General features: G+C 40.9%; 1 protein-coding gene across 2 annotated transcripts in view; it reads left to right on the top strand.

The window, feature by feature from the left end:
* Nucleotides 1-21,206, top strand: part of GLOD4 (glyoxalase domain containing 4) — a 73,671-nt gene extending 52,465 nt beyond the window's left edge. Inside the window, exons 2-10 of one of the 2 annotated variants that reach the window (XM_049114262.1) lie at nt 63-155; nt 2,755-2,804; nt 3,372-3,492; nt 9,653-9,797; nt 13,411-13,547; nt 14,325-14,411; nt 14,683-14,796; nt 14,886-14,972; nt 16,502-16,645. In XM_049114262.1, coding sequence (XP_048970219.1) covers nt 66-155; nt 2,755-2,804; nt 3,372-3,492; nt 9,653-9,797; nt 13,411-13,547; nt 14,325-14,411; nt 14,683-14,796; nt 14,886-14,972; nt 16,502-16,630 — 960 coding nt within the window. In that variant the 5' untranslated portion in view covers nt 63-65 and the 3' untranslated portion in view covers nt 16,631-16,645. Of the gene's footprint in view, nt 1-3; nt 156-2,754; nt 2,805-3,371; nt 3,493-9,652; nt 9,798-13,410; nt 13,548-14,324; nt 14,412-14,682; nt 14,797-14,885; nt 14,973-16,501; nt 16,646-20,939 lie in introns of those variants that run through there. The other variant, XM_025476209.3, reaches the window with a different exon arrangement.
* Nucleotides 21,207-21,581: the final 375 nt, after the last annotated feature.

The raw sequence follows: 21,581 nt of genomic DNA on the forward strand, positions 1-21,581 counted from the left end.
GCGCGCCGGCGGGGACCAGTGACGTCACGACCGGCCCGCGCAGCCTCCTGACGGTGTGTTTCGCTATGGCTACTCGTCGAGCTTTGCACTTCGTGTTCAAAGTGGGAAACCGCTTCCAGACCGCGCGTTTCTTTCGCGATGTCCTGGGGATGAAGGTGCAGACGGGGCGGAGGAGGGCTGGCGCGCGAGGTTGGGTGGCCGGGACCGCTGAGCCCCACTAGCCCCAGGAGGGGCCAAATGGGTGTTCCGTGAATCTCCGCCAGCGCCCGGGCGTCAGACCTTAGCCCTGGACTCCGCATTAGCCTTGTCAGGTTTTCAGCTCCAGGAAGCGTTGCATGTTTCTGGTTGGGTTAGATGACCTTTGAAAGGGGCCTTTATTAGTCTCCGACTGTTTGCCCTCACGCTTTTAAGTTCATTCACAAATACTGAGCCTCAGCTCTTGTGGAGCTTCCAGTCAAGCGGGAAAGATCATAAACAAAAAGCAATATAATACTTCTCCAGTGAACAATAGCTCAGTTACTGTTTGGAGCCTTTCAGTTTAGATAATCAGCCTATTTAGAGCTCTGCTTCTCTCAAGGCTTCTGATCGCTGGGATATTCACTCTCTGGGTGATTGCACCGGCCCTCCTTTTAGCAGTCCAGATCCAAGTGTGAAGTCAGTACCCATTCTCTCTAACACCCGGAAGCGCCCTCTCCAGCTCTAAGCAGCTGCGATTTTGCAGGGATCCCTGCGTGGCAAATGGAGGTGGAGAGCTCCTGATAAGCAAGGGCTTTAGAGGTGCAAGAGTGCAATTTAATGTAGAGAGTGAAGAAGACGTGGAATGCAAGGGAGTTACCCGAATTCGTCAGTCATTTAGAATATATCATCCGCGTTTCACGGTCCTATGTTGAGCTGATTTGTATATAGTTAACAGTAATGGAAATCAAAACTTGATAAGTGAGGGAAAACCACAAAACTCTCCCTTAATGTGTTTCTTCATTGGTTAAAGGGTTGTTGTGAAGATTAAACACTGTTATATGTGTGGTATTTAATATATCATATGTATTGTATAAGTAGTAGCCACCACTATTATTACAAAAATACTACAGGAAAGATTTAATTTCAGCCTGAGTTGTCAGGAAATAATCCACAGAGAATTGAATTTGAGTTGATATGTAAAGATAGGTAAGATTTCCACAAAGATTAGAGGGAGGAGTGTACTAGGAAAACTGGAAGAGCCAGTGAAAAAATAAGGTATGTTTGGAAAACACCACTAGTTTTCTGTGCCTCTAGCTTAGATTACTTAGTTGAAGTTGAGGTGGGATACAGGACAAATAGGTTAGGACTACCTTTTTTTTTTTTTTTTTTTTTAAGATTACTTATTTATTTATTTGAGAGAGAGCAAGAGGGAAGAGGGAGGAGGAGAGGGAGAAGCAGACTCCCAACACCAGGCTTGATCCCAGGACCTGGAGAACATGACCTGAGCTGAAGGCAGACACTTAACCAACTGAGCCACCCAGGCGCTCCTGGGACTAATTCTGATGGTATCTTGAATACTGAGGAATTTGGATTTTATGGCACAATAAGTAGGGAGTTTTCACATTTTAGAACAGGGTAATGATGTAATCAGAGCAGTGCATGAGGGATGTAATTTTATGGTGGTATTAAGGAAAGAGACCAATAAAGATGATTTTTAATAGTGTAGGAGAGAACGGATAAGAACTTGACCCGGAGCAATAGCAACGGGAATCAAAAAGGAGAATAGGCACTACAACATTGAGAGGCCACTGTGGGGGGTTCTGTGTCAGTTGGTTTCCTAAATTATCTATTTCCACAACAAGTTGGGAGACCCAGACCCTAAGCAATGTTCCTAGTGTTCTCAATCTCAGACAACTATTGATGACAGACATATTTCCAAATCAGAATTCTCTAATGCTGAAGGCTATACTTTGTTTCTTTTTTTTAATGTATTTTTTATTGGTGCTCAATTTACCAACATACAGAATAACCCCCAGTGCCCGCCACCCATTCATCCCCACCCCCCGCCCTCCTCCCCTTCTACCACCCCTAGTTCGTTTCCCAGAGTTAGCAGTCTTTACGTTCTGTCTCCCTTTCTGATATTTCCCACACATTTCTTCTCCCTTCCCTTCTATTCCCTTTCACGATTATTTATATTCCCCAAATGAATGAGAACATATAATGTTTGTCCTTCTCTGATTGACTCATTTCACTCAGCATAATACCCTCCAGTTCTATACACGTTGAAGCAAATGGCGGGTATTTGTCGTTTCTAATGGCGGAGTAATATTCCATTGTATACATAAAGCACATCTTCTTTATCCATTCATCTTTCGATGGACACCGAGGCTCCTTCCACAGTTTGGCTATTGTGGCCATTGCTGCTATAAACATCGGGGTGCAGGTGTCCCGGCGATTCATTGCATCTGTATCTTTGGGGTAAATCCCCAACAGTGCAATTGCTGGGTCGTAGGGTACTTTGTTTCTTTGTGTTGTTGTTTTTATTTTAACTCCACAGCACTGCTTCCCAATCTAAGTAAATTTCACAAGCTTGGTTGCCTGACCCTTGATGTCAAACTGTTCTTCCTTACTTCTTACTTCCAGTCTGGGAAAGATGTAAAGCTCATGGTCTTTTGTTTGTTTTAGAAGTAAATCTTACAAATTATAAATGTCTGTGTTTTAACATTTTAGCTTGTGCTAAATAAGCTGTGTACGGTACTGGTAACATTTTACAGTATATTCTAATTCCCTTACCAGATTCTGCGGCATGAGGAATTTGAAGAAGGCTGCAAAGCTGCCTGTAATGGGTATGACACCTTGTTTCTTAAAATCTCCTTTAGGCTCTGAATACCCCTGGAGAACAGAAGACAGTTTCTTGAAGTGAGTGTGAGGCAGTGGAATAAATTCAAGAATCAATAAATCAGGGTGGCAGCTTCAAAAACACAAATAAATGTATACTGTAATTGAAGCAATGTCATATCTAGTATCCCTTAGCTCAGTAGCCAGAGCAAGCTGGAAAATTCCAAGGCCTAATGAGAATTGCATTCTTGTTGATAGATATGCAAAAAAAAAAATAAAAGTCAGGTTGTAGAAGTATCTTTACAGGAGTGTGTCCCCTACTTTAAAGAAAAGGTAAACGAATTTTTCCTCAAATAAGTGCCAGACAGATGGTCTTTGGAGCTTCTGGTGGTGAGGCCCATGAACACTGTTCATACTTGCCGTCAGCACCAGCTGAGAGGTCATCTCATCCTTACAGGTACTTAGAGGACCAGAGGGGACTGACTACCCACTACTCTGTCCCAAGAGCTCCTTAGGGGAGACCTGAGATAGATTTTATCTGTGTTCACTGGGTTCATTTACTTGAATTTTTCTAGGCCTTATGATGGGAAATGGAGTAAAACAATGGTGGGATTTGGACCTGAAGATGATCATTTTGTTGCAGAATTGACTTATAATTATGGCATCGGACACTACAAGCTTGGCAATGACTTCATGGTAAATGTCATTTTATTCTAGCCAGTTTTGGCTGAGCCCCCCCCCCCCCTTTTTTTTAAAGATTTTATTTACTTGAGAGAGAGCATGCACAAGCAGGGGGAGGGACAGAGGGAGAGGGAGTAGTAGACTCCCCATTGAGCAGCAAGCCAAGGTGGGAGTCAGTTCCAGGACCCCGGGATCATGACCTAAGCTGAAGACAGACACTTAACCTACTGAGCCACTCAGGCGCCCTTGGGTGTACCTCTTATTGCAGTCCCTGATACAACGTTGGGTATTATGGCTGCTGAATTGATGGCTTTTGAGTGCAGGCAAGTGATGAGTTTTATGTTTTCTATTAGGAAGAAAAACTGCTCATGCACCTGTCTTAGAGCTGACATCAAGATGAAATCTGTTCTTCCATGTTTAGGAGTCAAACTCAAGATTCAGAGACAGCTTTGAGGGAGACAAGACTCCTCTAGCGGAATGACTGAACCTTGAGAGATAGATAGAAGGGCTAGAGAAATACTTTTAGACCAGAGAAATGTTTTCTCTTTGTGAACCATTAGGATTAGGCTGTACTATTATGGCCAGTACTAGTCAGAGTAAAACATGAGACACTTTTAAGGAGAGAGAAGGAGGCATTGCATATACTGCATTCAGTCCTTCATTCATGCAAGAGTTCAAGTTAGGGTGCATCTAATAGTTACAGTATCTGCCTCTTAAGAGCTACTGTGTACTAGCTAGAATGTCACTGGCCCCAAATACACAGCAAGATAAGAGTAACTAGTTTTCTCTCAGTATCTACTGAGTAAATCTACCTCATGCCAGATGTTATTTTGGTCATTGGATCTTGCTATTCCTCTTAACTCATGTCAAAATAATAATGACAGGGCAGCCCCGGTGGCTCAGCGGTTTAACGCCGCCTTCAGCCCAGGGCCTGATCCTGGGGACCAGGGATCGAGTCCCACATCAGGCTCCCTGCATGAGGCCTGTTTCTCCCTTTGTCTGTGTCTCTGCCTCTCTCTCTCTGTGTGTCTCTCATGAATAAATAAATAAAATCTTTAATAATAATAATGATAATCACAGTTAAATGGAAGTTTTATGAGAATCAAATATCTGTGAAAGTGTTTTGTAAATGAAAAGGATGGTTCAAAAAAAAAAAAAAAAAAAAAAAAAAAAAAAAAAAAGAAAAGGATGGTTCAGGTTTAATGTATTCGTGTCTTTGTTTTACTATTTCTCATTCTTCGTGTCTCTCACTAATTCATTCATTCATTTGTTCATTCATTTTTATTAGAGAGAGAGGGAGAGATAGAGTCTCAAGTAGGCTCCACATCCAAGCACAGAGCCTAATGAGGGCTTCAGTCTCACGACTGTGAGATTATGACCTGAACCAAAATCAAGAATCGGATGCTTAACCAGCTGAGCCACTCAGGTAGCCCTAATTTATTCACTTAATAGATATTTATTGTGACTTACACATGCCATGTACTTGATTCAGTCCTGGGGATACAGTAGAGTGAAGCATGTTCCCTGGCCTAAGAAGCTTCCTGTCTATTGGGAGAAACAAGTAAAGAGACCAAAGAATATATTGTGATAAATGCTAAGGCAAGAATAGGTAGATGTGAGAACACCTAGGAGGAAGTCCCTTCTTACTCCCCAAGAAGTGAGAGTTCAGGGAAAGCGTCCCAGAAGTGACACCTGAGCCAGAGAGTGGGGTGGAGGTGGGAGGATGAGATGGGTGTCCTCAGCATGTGCACAGGGTCGGAGGTGAGCGAGATCCCAGCAGTCAGGGAGATGTAAATAGCTGTCTACCTGAAGCTAAGTGTGTGAAGAGGAAGTGGGTAGAGATGAGGCTGGAGAAGTAAGCTGGGGCCACATCATATTAAGAGTGTTGACACTTTGCTCTAAAAACAGTGAAAAAAAAAAAACAGTGAAGCAATTTTTAAAAAGATTTTATTTATTTATTCATGAGAGACACAGAGAAAGAGAGGCAGAGACATAGAGGGAGAAGCAGGCTCCCCATAGGGAGCCCAATGCAGGACTCGATCCCAGGATTCCCAGGATCATGCCCTGAGCCAAAGGCAGATGCTCAATCACTGAGTCACCCAGGTGTCCCAAGTGAAGCAATTTTTAAAGCAGAGGAATGACTAGTATTTGTGGTGTGCAAGAATCCACCTTGCTGGAGCATTGAGATTGGGTTGGAAGGAAGCAAAACTAAAAGTGAGGAGACTAGCTCAAAGGGTAGTATAGAAAGAGACTAGAAGTCCCTTAACTAATGTGGTAGTAGTGGGAGATGGAGAGATTTGAGAGATGTTTAGGAAATAGAGTTAAAAGGATTTGGTGATTTCAGTGTAAATGAAAATTTCTTTGTGTTTCTCCTTATCTTTTCCTTACTCTCCAAATTTAAATCAGGGAGAGAAAAAAGAGCAAAACCATCTTGGCACCATCAACATTTCACCAGCTCAAGACAGATGTTGATTGATGGTGCTGTAGGAGTTAGAGGTCATGCAGGTGGAGAACAGCAGGGCTGCTCTACTGTGGGTCTTTTTGAAAGACTCTGGTATTAAAATATCCCTAATGCCAGGACCTTCTGTGCTCCTCAGTTCATGGAACAAAAAGAAAAACAGGTCACATAGAACTCCCATTTATATAAAGAGTTCCCATCCATTAAAAAGAAGAGGATCACAGGTGCCTGGGTGGTTCAGTCAGTTAGTGTCCAATCTGGTTAGTGATCAGATTTTGCCTTAGGTCATGATCTGAGGGTCATGAGATCAAGCCCCGCATCTGGCTCCATGCTCAGCTGAGAGTCTCCTTGAGATTCTCTCCCTCTTCCTCTGCCCCTCCTTCTCTCTTTCTCCCTCTCTCTTTCTGTCTTTCAAATAAATAAGTTGTTCATTCTTTTTTAAGATTTAATTTTTTAAAGGGGCAAAAACTATGAACAGATAGCCATAGAAAATAAATTAGAAATGTCTCTCAAACACTGAAAAAGATGATCAACTGCCAAGCTGTCATTTGTCACCTATTAGATTGACAAAAATCAAGAAGTGTGATGACACTGTGTTAGAAAGGGTGTTAGACAACTGTCCCTCATACATTACTTATAAGAGTATAAATTACTACAGCCTCAGTTTGGCAATATCAAAATAATTAATGCATTTGACCTTGGACCTTGAAGTTTCACACCTAGGAATTTAGTTGACATGTGTGTTAGCTAACAAACATGTTAAATGAACTATGTATTAAATTATTTATTGTGGTATTTATTCATACAACATATACTTATTGAGTGACTGCTCTGTGCTAGCATGGTTCCAGGAACCTTGGATAACTAGTGAACAAAACAGACAAAAATCTATGCCTGGCAGGGGAGGGAATCAGGGCCTGACAATATATAATATATAGAATAAATAGATCATATAATATGTTGTTTTAAAGGAGATCATTGTTGCTGGAAAAGTACAGAGCAGAGGAAGGGATGAGGAGCATGGAACAGATGGCTGGTTTTAATTTTAAGGAGGGTGTTGAAGAGGTGACATTTGAGGAAAGTCTCACAGGAGAGAAGAGAGTTAGCCATGTGGATATCACAAGGAACAGCAATCCAGATAGAACAGCCTGTGCAGAAGCCCTCAAAGAGCACTTAGTTATGTTCAAGAAAATGCAAGGAGGCCAGATGCCTGGAATAGAGCAGGGGGAAAGTGGGAGGAGATGGGGTCAGAAAAGACATGATATCAGATTGTGTTGGGCTTTTCAGACCATTAGGAGCTATCCCTGAGTGAAATGATGAGCTATCAAGGGTATTAAGCAGGGGAAAAACAACATAAGGTTGCTGTCTTGAGGGTAGAGTGTGTTTCAGAAAATTTACTTTGGCTACAGAGTGGACAATGGATTGACAAGACTCAGGGAAAGACAGGCCATTATGGTGATCCAAATTAGAAATGCAGCTGGTCTTATCAGAAGACACAGTGTACATTTTTAGGTGTTTTGGTTAAATTTAAATAATACCTTGATAATTGGTTTAATTTTTTTTGTTTAAAAAAGTGAAAATAAAAATAGAACATCTTAAAAAAAAATAGAACATCTTAAGTAGGTAGCTGGCAAACCAAGATAAGATTGAAATTTCTCTGACGAGATCTTGAAAAAACTTGTCTTAAAGATTTATTTATTCATGAGAGACACACACAGAGAGAGGCAGAGAGATAGGCAGAGGGAGAAGCAGGCTCCTCGCAGGGAGCCCTAAGTGGGACTCGATCCTGGATCCTAGGATCACGCCCTGAGCTGAAGGCAGCCACCCAACCGATGAGCCACCCAGGTGTCCCTAGATCTTTAAAATTAAGAGATTATCTTTGGTATCAAAATGATTAAACCGGGGGCAGCCCAGGTGGCTCAGTGGTTTAGCGCCGCTTTCAGGCCCAGGGTGTGATCCTGGAGACCTGGGATCAAATCCCATGTCAGGATCCCTGCATGGAGCCTGCTTCTCCCTCTACCTGTGTCTCTGCCTCTCTCTCTCTCTCTCTCTCTCTCTATCTCTATCTCATGAATAAATAAGTAAAATCGTTAAAAAAAAAAAGATCAAACCTCTTGGGGCACCCAGGTGGCTCAGTCGGTTAAGGGTTTGCCTTTGGCTCAGGCTGTGATCTTGGGGTCCTGGAATAGAGCTCCACGTCAGGCTCCCTACTCAGTGAGGAGTCCGCTTCTCCCTCTTTCCCTTTTCCTCCTTCCCCTTTTTGCGCAGGTGTGCTCTCTCTCTCTCAAATAAATAAAAATTTTAAAAAAGATTTTATTTATTTATTCCTAAGAAACAGAGAGGCACAGACATAGGCAGAGAGAGAAGCAGTCTTCCTGCAGGGAACCCAATGTAGGACTCCATCCCATACCCCAGGATCACAACCTGAGCCAAAGGCAAACCCTCAGCCACTGAGCCATCTAGGTACCCCAATAAATAAAATCCTTTTTAAAATAAAATAAAATGACCAGACTTCTCTAGCCTTTGAACTTCTACAATTCACAACATTTGGGATCTTTGTAGAAGAAGTATGTCCAAAACCTACTTTAAAATCACTAGAATCTAAAAAAAAATAAAAAATAAAAAAAATAAAATAAAATCACTAGAATCTTAAAAAAAAAGGGGGGGGGGGCGGGCAGCCCCGGTGGCGTAGCGGTTTAGCGCCGCCTGCAGCCCGGGGCGTGGTCCTGGAGACGCGGGATCGAGTCCCACGTCAGGCTCTTTGTGTGGTGCCTGCTTCTCCCTCTGCCTGTGTCTCTCCCTCTCTCTCTCTCTCTCTCTCTCTCTCTCTCTCTCTCTCTCTCTCTGTCTCTATGAATAAATAAAATAAAATCTTAAAAAAAAATAAAAAATAAAATCACTAGAAGAGGGCAGCCTGGGTGGCTCAGCGGTTTAGCGCTGGCTTTGGCCCAGGGCCTGATCCTGGGGCCCCGGGATCAAGTCCCACGTCGGGCTCCCCGCGTGGAGCCTGCTTCTCCCTCTGCTTGTGTCTCTGCCTCTCTCTCTGTGTCTCTCATGAATAAATAAATAAATAAAATCTTTAAAAATAAACAAATAAGTAAATAAAATCGCTAGAAGAGGGACGTGTAGGTAGCTCAGTCAGTTAAGCGTCTGTCTGCCTTAGGCTTAGGTCATGAAGTCAGGCTCCCTGCTCAGTGGGGAGCCTGCTTCTTCTCCCTCTGCTATTCCCCCTGCTTGTGTGTACGTATACATTTTCTCTCTCAAATAAATAAATAAAACCTTTTAAAAAATCACTGGAGGGGCATCTGAGTGGTTCAGTGGTTGAGCATCTGCCTTTGACTCAGGTCATGATCTTGGGGTCCTGGGATTCGCATCGGTCTCCCTGCAGAGAGCCTGCTTCTCCCTCTGCCTAGCTCTCTGTGTGTCCCTCCTGAATAAATAAAATCTTAAGATAAAAAAATAAAAATGAAAAGAAAAAGAAAAAAAATGAAAAGAAAAAAAAAAAATAAAATAAATAAAAAAAATAAAAATCACTGGAAGAAAATTTGGAATTAAATCCAAATTTAATTCCAATTAAATTAAGTCTTAGGTGCATTGATGTAAAGGCAGTGGGGTTTTGCCTTATTATCTTGTTCTAGAAAAGATCTGTGGTTATTTTTTTTTTTTTTTTTTTAAGATCTGTGATTATACGGTTGGTGATACTGTTGTTTGTCATAGGGTATCACACTCGTTTCCAGCCAAGCTGTCTGCAATGCCAGGAAGCTGGAGTGGCCTCTCAGTGAAGTTACAGAAGGTATTTTTGAAACCGAGGCCCCAGGAGGATATAAGTTCTATTTGCAGGATCACAGTCCACCTGAGTCAGGTAATTATACCCGGACTAATAAAAGCCCTGTTTCTAACCATATCTTTGATGAAACAAGAGAGGAACTGGATTTCTTTCTCCTATGGAATCTTTCTATATTGACATGATGTCTTTCCCAAGCCAGTGTTTCTTATTTTTTGAGAAATCCTATTTCTTTCTTTTTTCTTTATTTTTCTCCTTTTTTTAGAGAGATAGAGTGTGTGTGTGCAGGGAGGAGGAAGAGTAGAGACAGAGGGAGAGAGAGAATCTTAAGCAGGCTCCACACCTGGTGCAGAGCCCCATGTAGAGCTCAATCTTAACGACCCTGAGGTTACGACCTAAGCCTAAATCAAAAGTCCAACCTTAACCAACTGAGCCACCTAAGCACCCCAACAAATCATATTTTCATATTAGAACTTGAGTGCATAATTCTAGGGGCTCTAAACTGGCTCTGGTTCTATTATGCTGGTAATATATCTATTTAGAATACTTGAAGCTGTCACAGAAAACTGATCTCTAACATGAACAATGAGAAAAAGCTTTAGCTCACAGAGCAGGTATTCTGTGGGTTAGTTGATTCAGCATCTCAGCAGGGGCATCAAGAATCCAACTTTTCTCTGTCTCTCCATCCTTTTGTCCACAGGAGTCTACTTCTAGAGCCAGTGCCCTTGTGGTTGTTGGGTGGATGCCAGTAGCAATTAGGGCTACATGCTTCCACATTTTCATCTGACAGGGGTGGGACAGACTGACTTCTGTTGCTTTTTATTAAAAGCAAAGCCAAAACTTTCCTAGAAGCTTCCTGCGGACTTCTTGGTCAGATTTGATTCACACTCCTGCCCCTGAATGAATCACTGCTAAGGAAAATAGGATTATCCTTAGACCAGAGTACCTGGTTGGGTCAGTCGGTTAAGTGTCTGCCTTCAGCTCAGGTCATGATCCCAGGGTCCTGGGATTGAACCCCACATAGGCCTCCCTGCTCAGCAGGAAGCCTGCTTTTCTTCTCCCTCTGCTCTTCTCCCCGCCTTGTGCTTTCTCTCTCTCTCTCTCTCTCTCTCTCTTGCTTGCTCACTCTGTGTCTCTCTCAAATAAATAAATAAAATCTTAAAAAAAAAAAAAGGATTATCTTTAGACCGGTTGGTCCTGTCTCTCCAGCCCAGGTTAGTTTCCCAAACTATAGTGCTAGTATTAGGTGAGTGAGGGTGGAATGGAGGTGAGAAGCCCTGTAGGCTAACTGACGTGGGGAAAGAAACTTTGCATAACATGTTTCATTTACCACAGAAGCATACTCATTATATGTGTATTTCCTGCATGTTCTGCTATCTGCTCTGCTGAAAGAAAAACAACAGCAGAAAACACTAGTGAATAATAAAGGCGGTTCTGCCTGCATTTCAGTCTATGAGCACACTTCGCTAAATGGACCTGAAATGGGAGACATATATTCTCTTTCTTTCACTGGTCTGTGTCAGTGCCCAAATGCCCCTTGTACTGAGTCTTACTGTGTGTATAATGCTACTTGCTTTTTATCTGGAACTCAACAAAGGAAAGAATGAGCTGTTCCAGTGCGGGAGATTAGACTGGTGCTGTAGGACTTATTGCCAGATGGTATTTCTGTACTTCACCGGTGATGTAAGGGATTTTTATGATTATTTTTATTGATGGATGATTCTTGCATATAAAGCAAAAATTAAACTTTAAGCTTAACTCCTGCCACTAACTCCACTGTGCATTTTTCCCCTAGTTTTAATGATGTTTTAATACATAAAATAATGGAGAGCCTCACAATCCTAAGATTTTTTTTTTCCTTTGGAATGATAATGCTTTTAGGAAATTAATTTCTGACTGGTAATAAAGTCAAATCTATTGGCCTGGTTGGTGTCCAGTCTTCCCTTGAATAACTGGGTCCTGGGCAGTCTCACCCACTTGTTGCCATTCCTGTTCTTCATCTGTCAGGGACCCAGTTGGCTGGAATTTGTTCATATCTTAGTGAACAGGGAAAACTAACAGTCTGCCAGGCAGAGGCACCTGTTAGAAACAATTTGCTTTCATCATTGTATTGCTGTTCTAGCAAATGGGGCTGAGGCAGTGAAAACCAAAGAAAAATGTACTGAATTTATCATAGAGCAGCTCTTCAGAAGATCACCTTACAATATAAAAATTTTCAATAATGTTAAATGTTCTAGTGTAACTTTTATCTTTTTTGCAAAAAATAGATTTTTTTCCTAGATAGGTAAGTAAAGAAAAAGGAAGAAAACAGTACCCACATAGCCAGATAATCACTGTTAACATTTTAGAGTGTATCTTTCCAATCATTTATGGAAAGAAATTTATGTATATATCTATCATATGCTCCATTGTAGCGATTCCATTGTATTACATGGTGGGAAGGTTAAATAGTTGTCTGTTGTTGGATATTTATGTTATCCCTAGGGTTTCATTTTTATGAGCAACACCATAAAGAATGCTTTGTGCTGAAAGCCCTTCATACATCTACATTAGTTCTTTAATTGGTGCTAATAGGATTGCTCTTTGAAGAGCAGTTTACATTTTTTAGGTTTTGGGTATGTTCTGTCAAATTGTTGCCTAGAAATGTATTAATTTACACTCTGCCAGTATTATATGAATGTGATTTTTTTCTGCTGCCTTATCACAGTTAATACTTTCAAAATTATTTGCCAATGAGATAACAAAATTTTTGTTTTAATTCTGATTTCTTTATTTGTGAGGTTGAATGTTTTTGTATGTTCATTGACCATTCCAGTTCATTCTTTTTTTTTTTTTTTTTAAGATTTTATTTATTCATTCATGTGAGAGAGAGAGAGAGGCAGAGACACAGGTAGAGGGAGAAGCAGGCTCCATGCAGGGAGCCTGATGTGGGACTCGATCCCGGGTCTTGATCCTGGGTCTCCAGGATCACACCCTGGCGGAAGGCAGAGGCACAACTGCCAAGCCACCCGGGGGGCCCTCCAGTTCATTCTTTTGTGGATTAATGCTTTGTGCTTTTTACCTATTTTTCTAGGATGTTCATCTTTTTCTTAGTAATGTTTAAAGATGATTTAAATATTAAGGGCTTTTTGTCATATGTGTTGCAAAAATGCTTACTACTTTATCATTTACTCTTGGATGGTAATTTAAAAAGAAAATCTTTCTCCATCCCAAAATTGCAGCAATAATGACCTGGTTTTAGTATTTTCATGGTTTCATTCTTGAAATTTCATTCTTGAGCAGCCCCCATGGCTCAGAGGTTTAGCATCGCCTTCGGCCCAGGGCATGATCCTGGAGACCTGGGATCGAGTCCCGCGTCAGGCTCCCTTCATGGAGCCTGCTTCTCCGTCTGCCTGTGTCTCTGCCTCTTTCTCTCTGTCTCTTACGAATAAACAAATAAAATCTTTAAAAAATTTTTCATTCTTTAACCTACCAGAACTATATTTTGCCATTTAAAGGTATAATTTTTTCTCAGTAAATGGCAAGCCAGTTATCTTTGTGCCACTTATTGAATAATGTGCCCTTTCATACTGACTTAAAATCCTTTTCTTATCATAAACTAAATTCTTGTATATACTCGAGCCTGATACAGTCTTTCTATTCTGTTCCATTGCACTGATTTGTCTGTTCCTACCGTTCTATCACTCTCCAGATCCTGTATTAAAAGTAACTCTAGCAGTGTCTGATCTTCAGAAGTCCTTGAACTACTGGTCTAATCTACTGGGAATGAAAATATATGAAAAAGATGAAGAGAAGCAAAGGGTTTTGCTGGGCTATGCTGATAACCAAGTGAGTGATCTTGGAGAGAAGTAATCTGTTACCTTGAGTTTGCTTTATAAATGAGGTTAACATGAAGGTTATTTGCAGAGTTTTTTCCACAATGGTTCAATAATTACACAGATAAACAGAAAGAAGAAAATAAAAATTGCTGATAACCTCATCACCCTGATAACTACCTTTGTTTATACTTGGGGATATATCCTTTCAGAAGTGGAACTGCTGAGTCAGCAGAGATGGAGACAAGATTTAATATTGTAACAATGTTCTATTTTCGTCTTTTTAAAAAATAACCTAGCATTTGAACATGATTTAGTCCTTGTACTCTGACCTAGCAGATCTACTTCTAGGAATTTCACAGATATACTCACCATTCATGTGAGCAAGGAAATGTGTACAAGGTTATCTGTTGCATTATAATAGCAAAAGATAAGAAATAACCTCAATGTCCTCCTCTGCATTAGAGGAATAGTTCAATAATTTATGGTTAATCCATAGAATGGATTACTGTGCAGCTATCCAAAAGGAAGCACATCTTTATGTGCTGATGGAGTAACATTGGATAAAAACAAGGGACAGAATAGTGCGTAAATTATGCTACTGTTTGGATGGAAAAAAAAGATCTATGCATGCCACTTGCCTAGGAGGGAGGACACACAGGAAGCCTCTGGCAGAGAATAGAAGGGAGAGTTAGTTTTTACTTTATTCCTTAGTACCGTTTGGATTTTTTTTTTTTTAACCACATAACCTGTCCCCCCAAAAGAGACCCACTTTCTTATTTCTTTTCAGTGTAAGCTGGAGCTACAGGGTATTAAGGGTACAATTGATCATGCAGCAGCTTTTGGAAGAATTGCCTTTTCTTGCCCCCAAAAAGAGGTAATGTGTGTTCCTGAATCTTTTATGTAAGCTCTGGGACTAGCTAGTTGAACCAGCTAAGAACCTCATCCTCCCTTTAGGTTTGTTCTGATTGTGGCTTTGGTATCAAGTTCAACAGTTGTCTCAAGAGTAGCTGAGATAATAAAATCAAACAAATGGTGCCTGGGTTCTCTCTGGTTAATCTGATACTCCCCCCCTAGGGCTGATGAGAACCACAGTGTGGGAGTGCTTTGTGACCCCTTGCTCACTTTGCCTCTTTGTTTTTCTCTAGTTACCAGACTTAGAAGACTTGATGAAAAGGGAAAACCAGAAGATTCTGACTCCCCTGGTGAGTCTGGATACCCCAGGGAAAGCAACAGTACAAGTGATCATTCTGGCTGACCCTGTAAGTATTACCCAGGAAAGGGATGGGCTGCCCCAGGGGTTTTTTCAAGGTGTCTCTTTGCCAAGCTTCTTTTCTCTTTGTTGATGTAGGATGGACATGAAATTTGCTTTGTAGGGGATGAAGCATTTCGAGAACTTTCTAAGATGGATCCAGAGGGAAGCAGATTGTTGGATGATGTGAGTCTCATTTCTGACTTTGTATCCCCATAGGCCCACAGGGGGTAGTGTTAAGTGTGTGGGGAAAGTGCTAAAGCAACAGGGTCCAGTGCTATGTTCTATTGTTGATAAGGTGACTTTTGAGTCAAGAATGTGTCTTCATTGCACCTATATGACTCTCCCTCCCTCTTTTTAAGCTTTTATTTATAGATACCCTCTATATACCCAACATGGGGCTCAGAGCCACAACCCTGAGATCAAGAGTCACATGCTCTACTGACTAAGCCAGCCAGGTGCCCCTAAAACATTTCATTTTTTTAAAACTAATCTACACCCAGTGTGGGGCTCGAACTCACTTCCCCAACAGCAAGAGTTGAGCACTTTACCAACTGAGCCAGTCAGGTGCTCTAGCACCCATCTGACTCTTAGCTGGGTACAGCATTTGTGCCTTTAAACTTGTTCACGCTCCCTGGGGAACCACTCCTGCTCTGTGCATCATGGTTCTGCTCAGTAAGGGGAAAGGCCTGGATACCCTCCCTTGCTCCTTTAGTTCTTTTGGTCCTCTTGTTTCCAGTCCACAGTGGCAGAATTCCCTTCTTCTCTAATGAAGTGTTCTTGCTAGCATTCAAACAAGCTTTCATGTCTCCCATCTTTTAAAAATCTTTTGCCCCATATCCCTTCTCCATATTCCTTTAAAAAATCTGCTTATACTGTATTTCTTCTTCTTACCTTCCATTCATATTTCATTGTGTTCTGCGCTGGCTTCCTTCACTCAGGGAAATGCTCCTGTTGATGTCATCAGTGACTTCCATCTTGCCATGTCCAGCAACTACTTTTCTTTCTTTTTTAAGATTTTAATTATATATGAGAGACACACACAGAGAGAGAGGCAGAGACATAGGCAGAGGGAGAAGCAGGCTCCATGCAGGGAGCCTGATGTGGGACTTGATCCCGAGACCAGGATCATGCCCTGGGCCGAAGGCAGACACTCAACCACTGAGCCACCCAGGCATCCCCAGCAACTACTTTTTTATCCTCATCAAACTCAGTCTTTTCTCAGCATCCAAAGCCACTGTTGTATTCCAGCTTCTAGTACATACCTGGTGTGTAGTAGAAACTTAGTGAATGCTCTGTTGATGATTAAAGAAATGAATCAATCTGTCCTAGTTCTTCACTTATTACTTGTATGATTAACTGTAAGAACTCTGAACTTCAGTTTGGGGGGTATTTTTGTCTTGTTTTAAGTAATCCTTATGCCCAACATGGGGCTTGAACTTACGACCCCAAAGTCAAGAGTTACATGTTCTACCAACTGACCCAACCAGGTGCCTTTATTTTATTTATTTATTTTTTAAGATTTGTATTTATTTATTCGTGAGAGAGGCAGGCTCTATGCAGGGAGCCTGATGCGGAACTCGATCCTAGGACTCCAGGATCACACCCTGGGCCGAAGACCAGCAATTAACCACTGAGCCACCCAGGCATCCCAACCAGGTGCCTTTATTTATTTATTTATTTATTTTGAAGATTTATTTATTTATTTATGATAGACAGAGAGAGAGAGAGACAGAGACACAGGAGGAGGGAGAAGCAGGCTCCATGCCGGGAGCCTGACGCGGGACTCGATCCGGGGACTCCAGGATCGCGCCCTGGGCCAAAGGCAGGCGCCAAACCACTGAGCCACCCAGGGATCCCCCCAACCAGGTGCCTTTAAACTTCAATTTTCTTACCTGAAAACTTGAGAAAATAGGATCATATACCTCATAGGATGGTTGTATGATGTATAGAGTGTGGCAAACTGCTGACATCATAACAGACATTTGATTAACTAAAGTAGGAAACAGAAAATAAAGTGTTAATAAATTTTATCATAAAATAGAATCTCAGACAACCTCTCAGTTGGCACATTTGTTAGACTTTTTCCTTCCTGCTTTTTCATTATCACTGACCAGTTTCTTCCTTCAAGCTCTTTTCTCCTTTGGTCTTAGAGATCATGCCATCTTCATATCTCTCTGACAACTTCTCCTCAGACACAAGCACCTTTTTCTGTCTCATTCCAAAACAATTTCCCCCACAGCCTCACTCCAGCTATCTTTTATTCTCCACATTTTTCCTCTTCTCTGAGTAGAAGTTACCTATGACTGATTATCTCTCCTCTGAACTGCAACCATCATCCATTGTCTGACTTCCTAATTTCTAGTTCGTACTCCTTCCTATGCTCCAAATAAGTAGTTTTTGTTGTTATTGAGGTAAAATATACATGGAATATAAATGAACAGAAATTTAGTGTTCCCTTTGATGAGTTTTGACAGTTAAATATTCTCATACAACTGCAGTTCAAAAATAGAGCATTTTCATCATTGTAGAAAGTTCTCCCATGCCCATTTCCAGCAATCCCACCCCTGCCTCCCAGAGGCAAGTACTGTACTGATTTGTCACATTATTTATGAGAAACTGCCAAACAGTTGTCCAAAATGATTGAACCACTTTACATTTCTGTCAGCCATGTATATGTCTGTCTCAGAGTTCCAGCTGTTCCACATCCTCATCAGCATTTGTATTTTTCTGGGTTTTTGTTTTAGCTATCCTAGAACATGTAAATGGTTTCTCATTGTAGTTTCAATTTTCATTTCCCTGATACTACTGATATTTAGCATTTTTGAGTATGCTTATTAACCGTTGGCATAACTTCCTTTGTGATTTATATGTTGAAGTCTTTTGTCCATTTCTTTCCATAGATTTTATTTTCAACATATAGCAAATTAAAAATTCTAGAAATACACAAGCACAACAAATCTCTATGTGACTATAACTAATCAACACTGCCAAAATTTTTTATTATTCCTTACCACCTGACTTCTTATTTTATTTTTTTTGCTAGGGAATTCTAAGGCAAATCTTTTCACTGCATTATTTCAACCCTAAATACTTAAGTATTTTATACATTTTAATTTTTTTTAAGATTTTATTTATTGGGCAGCCCTGGTGGCTCAGCAGTTTAGCGCCGCCTTCAGCCCAGGGTATGATCCTGGAGACCCAGGATCAAGTCCCATGTCCGGCTCCCTGCATGGAGCTTGCTTCTCCCTCTGCCTGTGTCTCTGCCTCTCTCTCTCTCTCTCTCTCTCTCTCTCTCTCTCTCATGCATAAATAAATAAGAGAGAGCACGCAAGTGAGAGCATGAACCAGGGGAGGAGGGGCAGAGGGAGAGGGAGAAACAGAATCCCTGCTGAGAAGAGAGCCCAACATAGGGCTTGCAGGGCTCAATCCTAGGACCCTGAAATCATGATCTGAGCTGAAGGCAGCCACTTGACCAATGCTGAGCCACCCAGATGCCCCAGTATTTTATACATTTTTAAATTATTTAAAAGAAATAAAAATCAAGGAATTTCTTATGTGCCATATTGATATTATCACACTTAAAAAAATCACCAGTGTATCCTTAATGTTACTTAAAATCCAGTTTTGTTTTTTTTTTTAAGATTTTACTTATTTATTCATAGACACAGAGAGAGAGAGAGGCAGAGACACAGACAGAGGGAGAAGCAGGCTCCATGCAGGGAGCCCGATGTGGGACTCAATCCCGGGTCTCCAGGATCATACCCCAGGATGCAGCCGGCGCCAAACTGCTGTGCCACTGGGGCTGCCCTTAAAATCCAGTTTTTATTTAAATTTCCCTGATTAAAAAAAAATTTCCCTGATTATCTAAAAATGATTAATAGTTGGTTTTCCCTATGTATTTTTAAATTAGCTTTAATATAATTGGGCTGTATCAATACAGAACAATTTATATGATCCATTGAGTTTCATGACAAACTAGTTGGAAGACACACCTCGGATCTATTTTACATTTTAGCCACTCTAGTCTGTAATCTCTAAGTATGAATGTATTTTCACACTCTCATACTATGTGTCTTTGCTCACATGATTTTATCCTCCTGGAATATCCCTTATATAAATATTTGCTTATTTTTAAGTCCCATTCAAATCCATTTTATAAAAAACATTTGGTTATTTATCTTGTTGATTGATTAGAATTCTGGATGTGAGTCATTTGTTAAATATCTACAAATGCAAGTACTTTTCCCAGTCTGTGGCTTGCTAATTTATTTTCTTACCCAGAGTCTTTTGAAGAGCAGAAAAAAGTTTAAGTTCAATTTATCAACTTCTTTTATGTTTAGTGGTTTCTCTGTCCACTAGTGTTTAAGCAAATGAAACCTCTTCACCTAGATAAACCCTGGGCTGAATTTCAAAAGGTAGAGCAATTTAATGTAACATTTTTATTTATCATAAGGAAGACTGCTGTGAACATTCTTGAGTAAATCTTATAAGCATGTTTCATTTCTCTTTGGTAAATACCTAGGAGTAGAACTGCTTTAACTTTTAACATTTACTCTGCTTTTGATTATGGAATAATTTTGGGTTTACAAAGCAATTTTTGAACATTGTTTCTCCTCACCCCATTTAGTCACCAAGAAGTGTGAGTTCTACCTCTGAAATCTCTTCTCTCTGTACTTTCCTTTGGAAAGGGCCCTCATCATCACCTGTCATAGTGCAGAAAACTCCTCTCACCCTGCAGCCATCTCTCCTGCCAACATCAGCTTTCTGAAGCACAGATCCAGTCATTTCAAAAACTGTTTATCTTCTCAGGCCTCCTCTTGTCTCCAAGATACATTCTAAACTCTGACAGAGCATGGGACCTGCCTGGCCCTTCCTGCTCTTTGATATTCTGTGCTGCCCTCCTTCCTCCTTCCTATTCCAGGCTCAGTGAGCCATATGTATTAACCAAGATCTGTCTTCTTGCCTCCACCTAAAGGTCTCTTTCCTTCCTTCTTTATTTAGCTCATCCTTTAAGACTCAGAAGCTTTCTTGGACTCTCTGCACCAGTGTTTGTTGTTCCCTTCATTTTTTATGGCTCCTTAGAGACAGAAACTTCTGCAGCATTGTTGGTTTTCTCTTATTTTGCATACTTTGATTTTCAGAACTATTTTTATTTTCATCAAAATAGAAAGTCTGTACTGAGATTTGATATAAATGCAGTGCAACAGTGTCTTGTCCCATCTCTGAGTCCCACTGCCTGGGGCAGCTGCTTTCACCTTCACTGCTTCTAAATAAAAAATATGTATACTTTTCTTTGTTTCAGTGGCAGGCACCATCTTTGCGCTTCCTTCTGAGGCAAATGAGTCTTTTTACACCACTTCTCCAATTAGTTACTTGTTTCCTTTCTGTCTGATAGCACTTTGTTCACGATTCTGTTAAAGCAGATGCCCTAGGAGACACACATGCCTGTGTGTACCTCATGCAAAATAGTTGTCTCCTTATCTGAGTCCTCAGCTATTCTATGTGCTCCTCAAAGCCTCAGACTATGTCTCTGCCACCACCCTGAACCCAACGTAATACCTAGCTCAAATGAGAGCTGGTATTTTTAAAGGCATTTCTGCACTTGCTTTTTGACTCCATAAATGACTGTATATCCTTACCAAAGGATTTAAATTTTTTTTTTTTTTTTTTTTTTGGATTTAAAGATTTTATTTGAGAGTGAGAGCATGAGCTAGAGGGAGTGGAAGAAAGAATCTGAAGCCGACTCTGTGTTGAGCATAGAGCCTGATGCGTGGCTCAGTCACACGATCCGGAGATCATGACCTGAACTGAATCCAAGAGTCAGATGCTCAATCAACTGAGCCACCCAGGCACCCCCTGAATGAACACTTTTTAATTGTTAATGACTGTAGATAGTACAAAACTGTGTATTTTATTTTAGAGACTTTTTAAAAAAAGATTTTGTTTATTCATGACAGACACAGAGAGAGAGAGAGACGGGCAGAGACACAGGCAGAGGGAGAAGCAGGCTCCATGCAGGGAGCCTGACATGGGACTCGATCCCGGGTCTCCAGGATCATACCCTGGGCTGAAGGCAGCACTACACTGCTGGGCCACCGGGGCTGCCCTGTTTTAGAGACTTAACTATATATTCCAATTCTCTTTCTGTAGGCAATGGCGGCAGATAAAAGTGACGAATGGTTCACTAAACAAAATAAATCCAAGGCTTCGGGATAACAGAAGACATGATGTGGAACAGCATTTGTGATTCCTGTGTAGCACCTGCAAGCCCTGATGTGTCTGTGCATGATAAATGTTCTCACAACTTGGTTGTTTCCTGTATAGGCAAGGGGGGTGTGGTGGTAAAGATCTGTGTGTTATACTCTTTGAAAGCTCTAAGATAAATTTTAGAAATAAAATCCTATTATTATCAGTCCAGTTAGAGGAGAATTCTTGCTGTAATCTGCACTGTCGCTGGAATGGCACATTCTATATATAACTCTAGTAGATTAGTCATAAAATATTTTTTAGCTTGGGCAATTATGTGGAGCATTACCTTTGGTTGGAGATGAAGGGAATTTTAATAAGCTTAGAGCAGGAATACTTCCAGCTCCATGATAGTATGCTGATCTAATGCCTTCCCCTGGCAGGCCTTGACATTGAAAAATGTTAAAGAAATTTTGTACCTTGAATCAAAAAGATTTGACTAGCAATCCACATATTCCTTACTTTAAAATTTTGAGCAGCTAGAGAAAGCAGATGGAAGGATCTAATGTGTTGTTGCTACATGCCTGCCTTCATGCTACTTTATAT

Source organism: Canis lupus, chromosome 9 (assembly GCF_003254725.2).
Source record: "Canis lupus dingo isolate Sandy chromosome 9, ASM325472v2, whole genome shotgun sequence".
Lineage (NCBI taxonomy): Eukaryota > Metazoa > Chordata > Mammalia > Carnivora > Canidae > Canis > Canis lupus.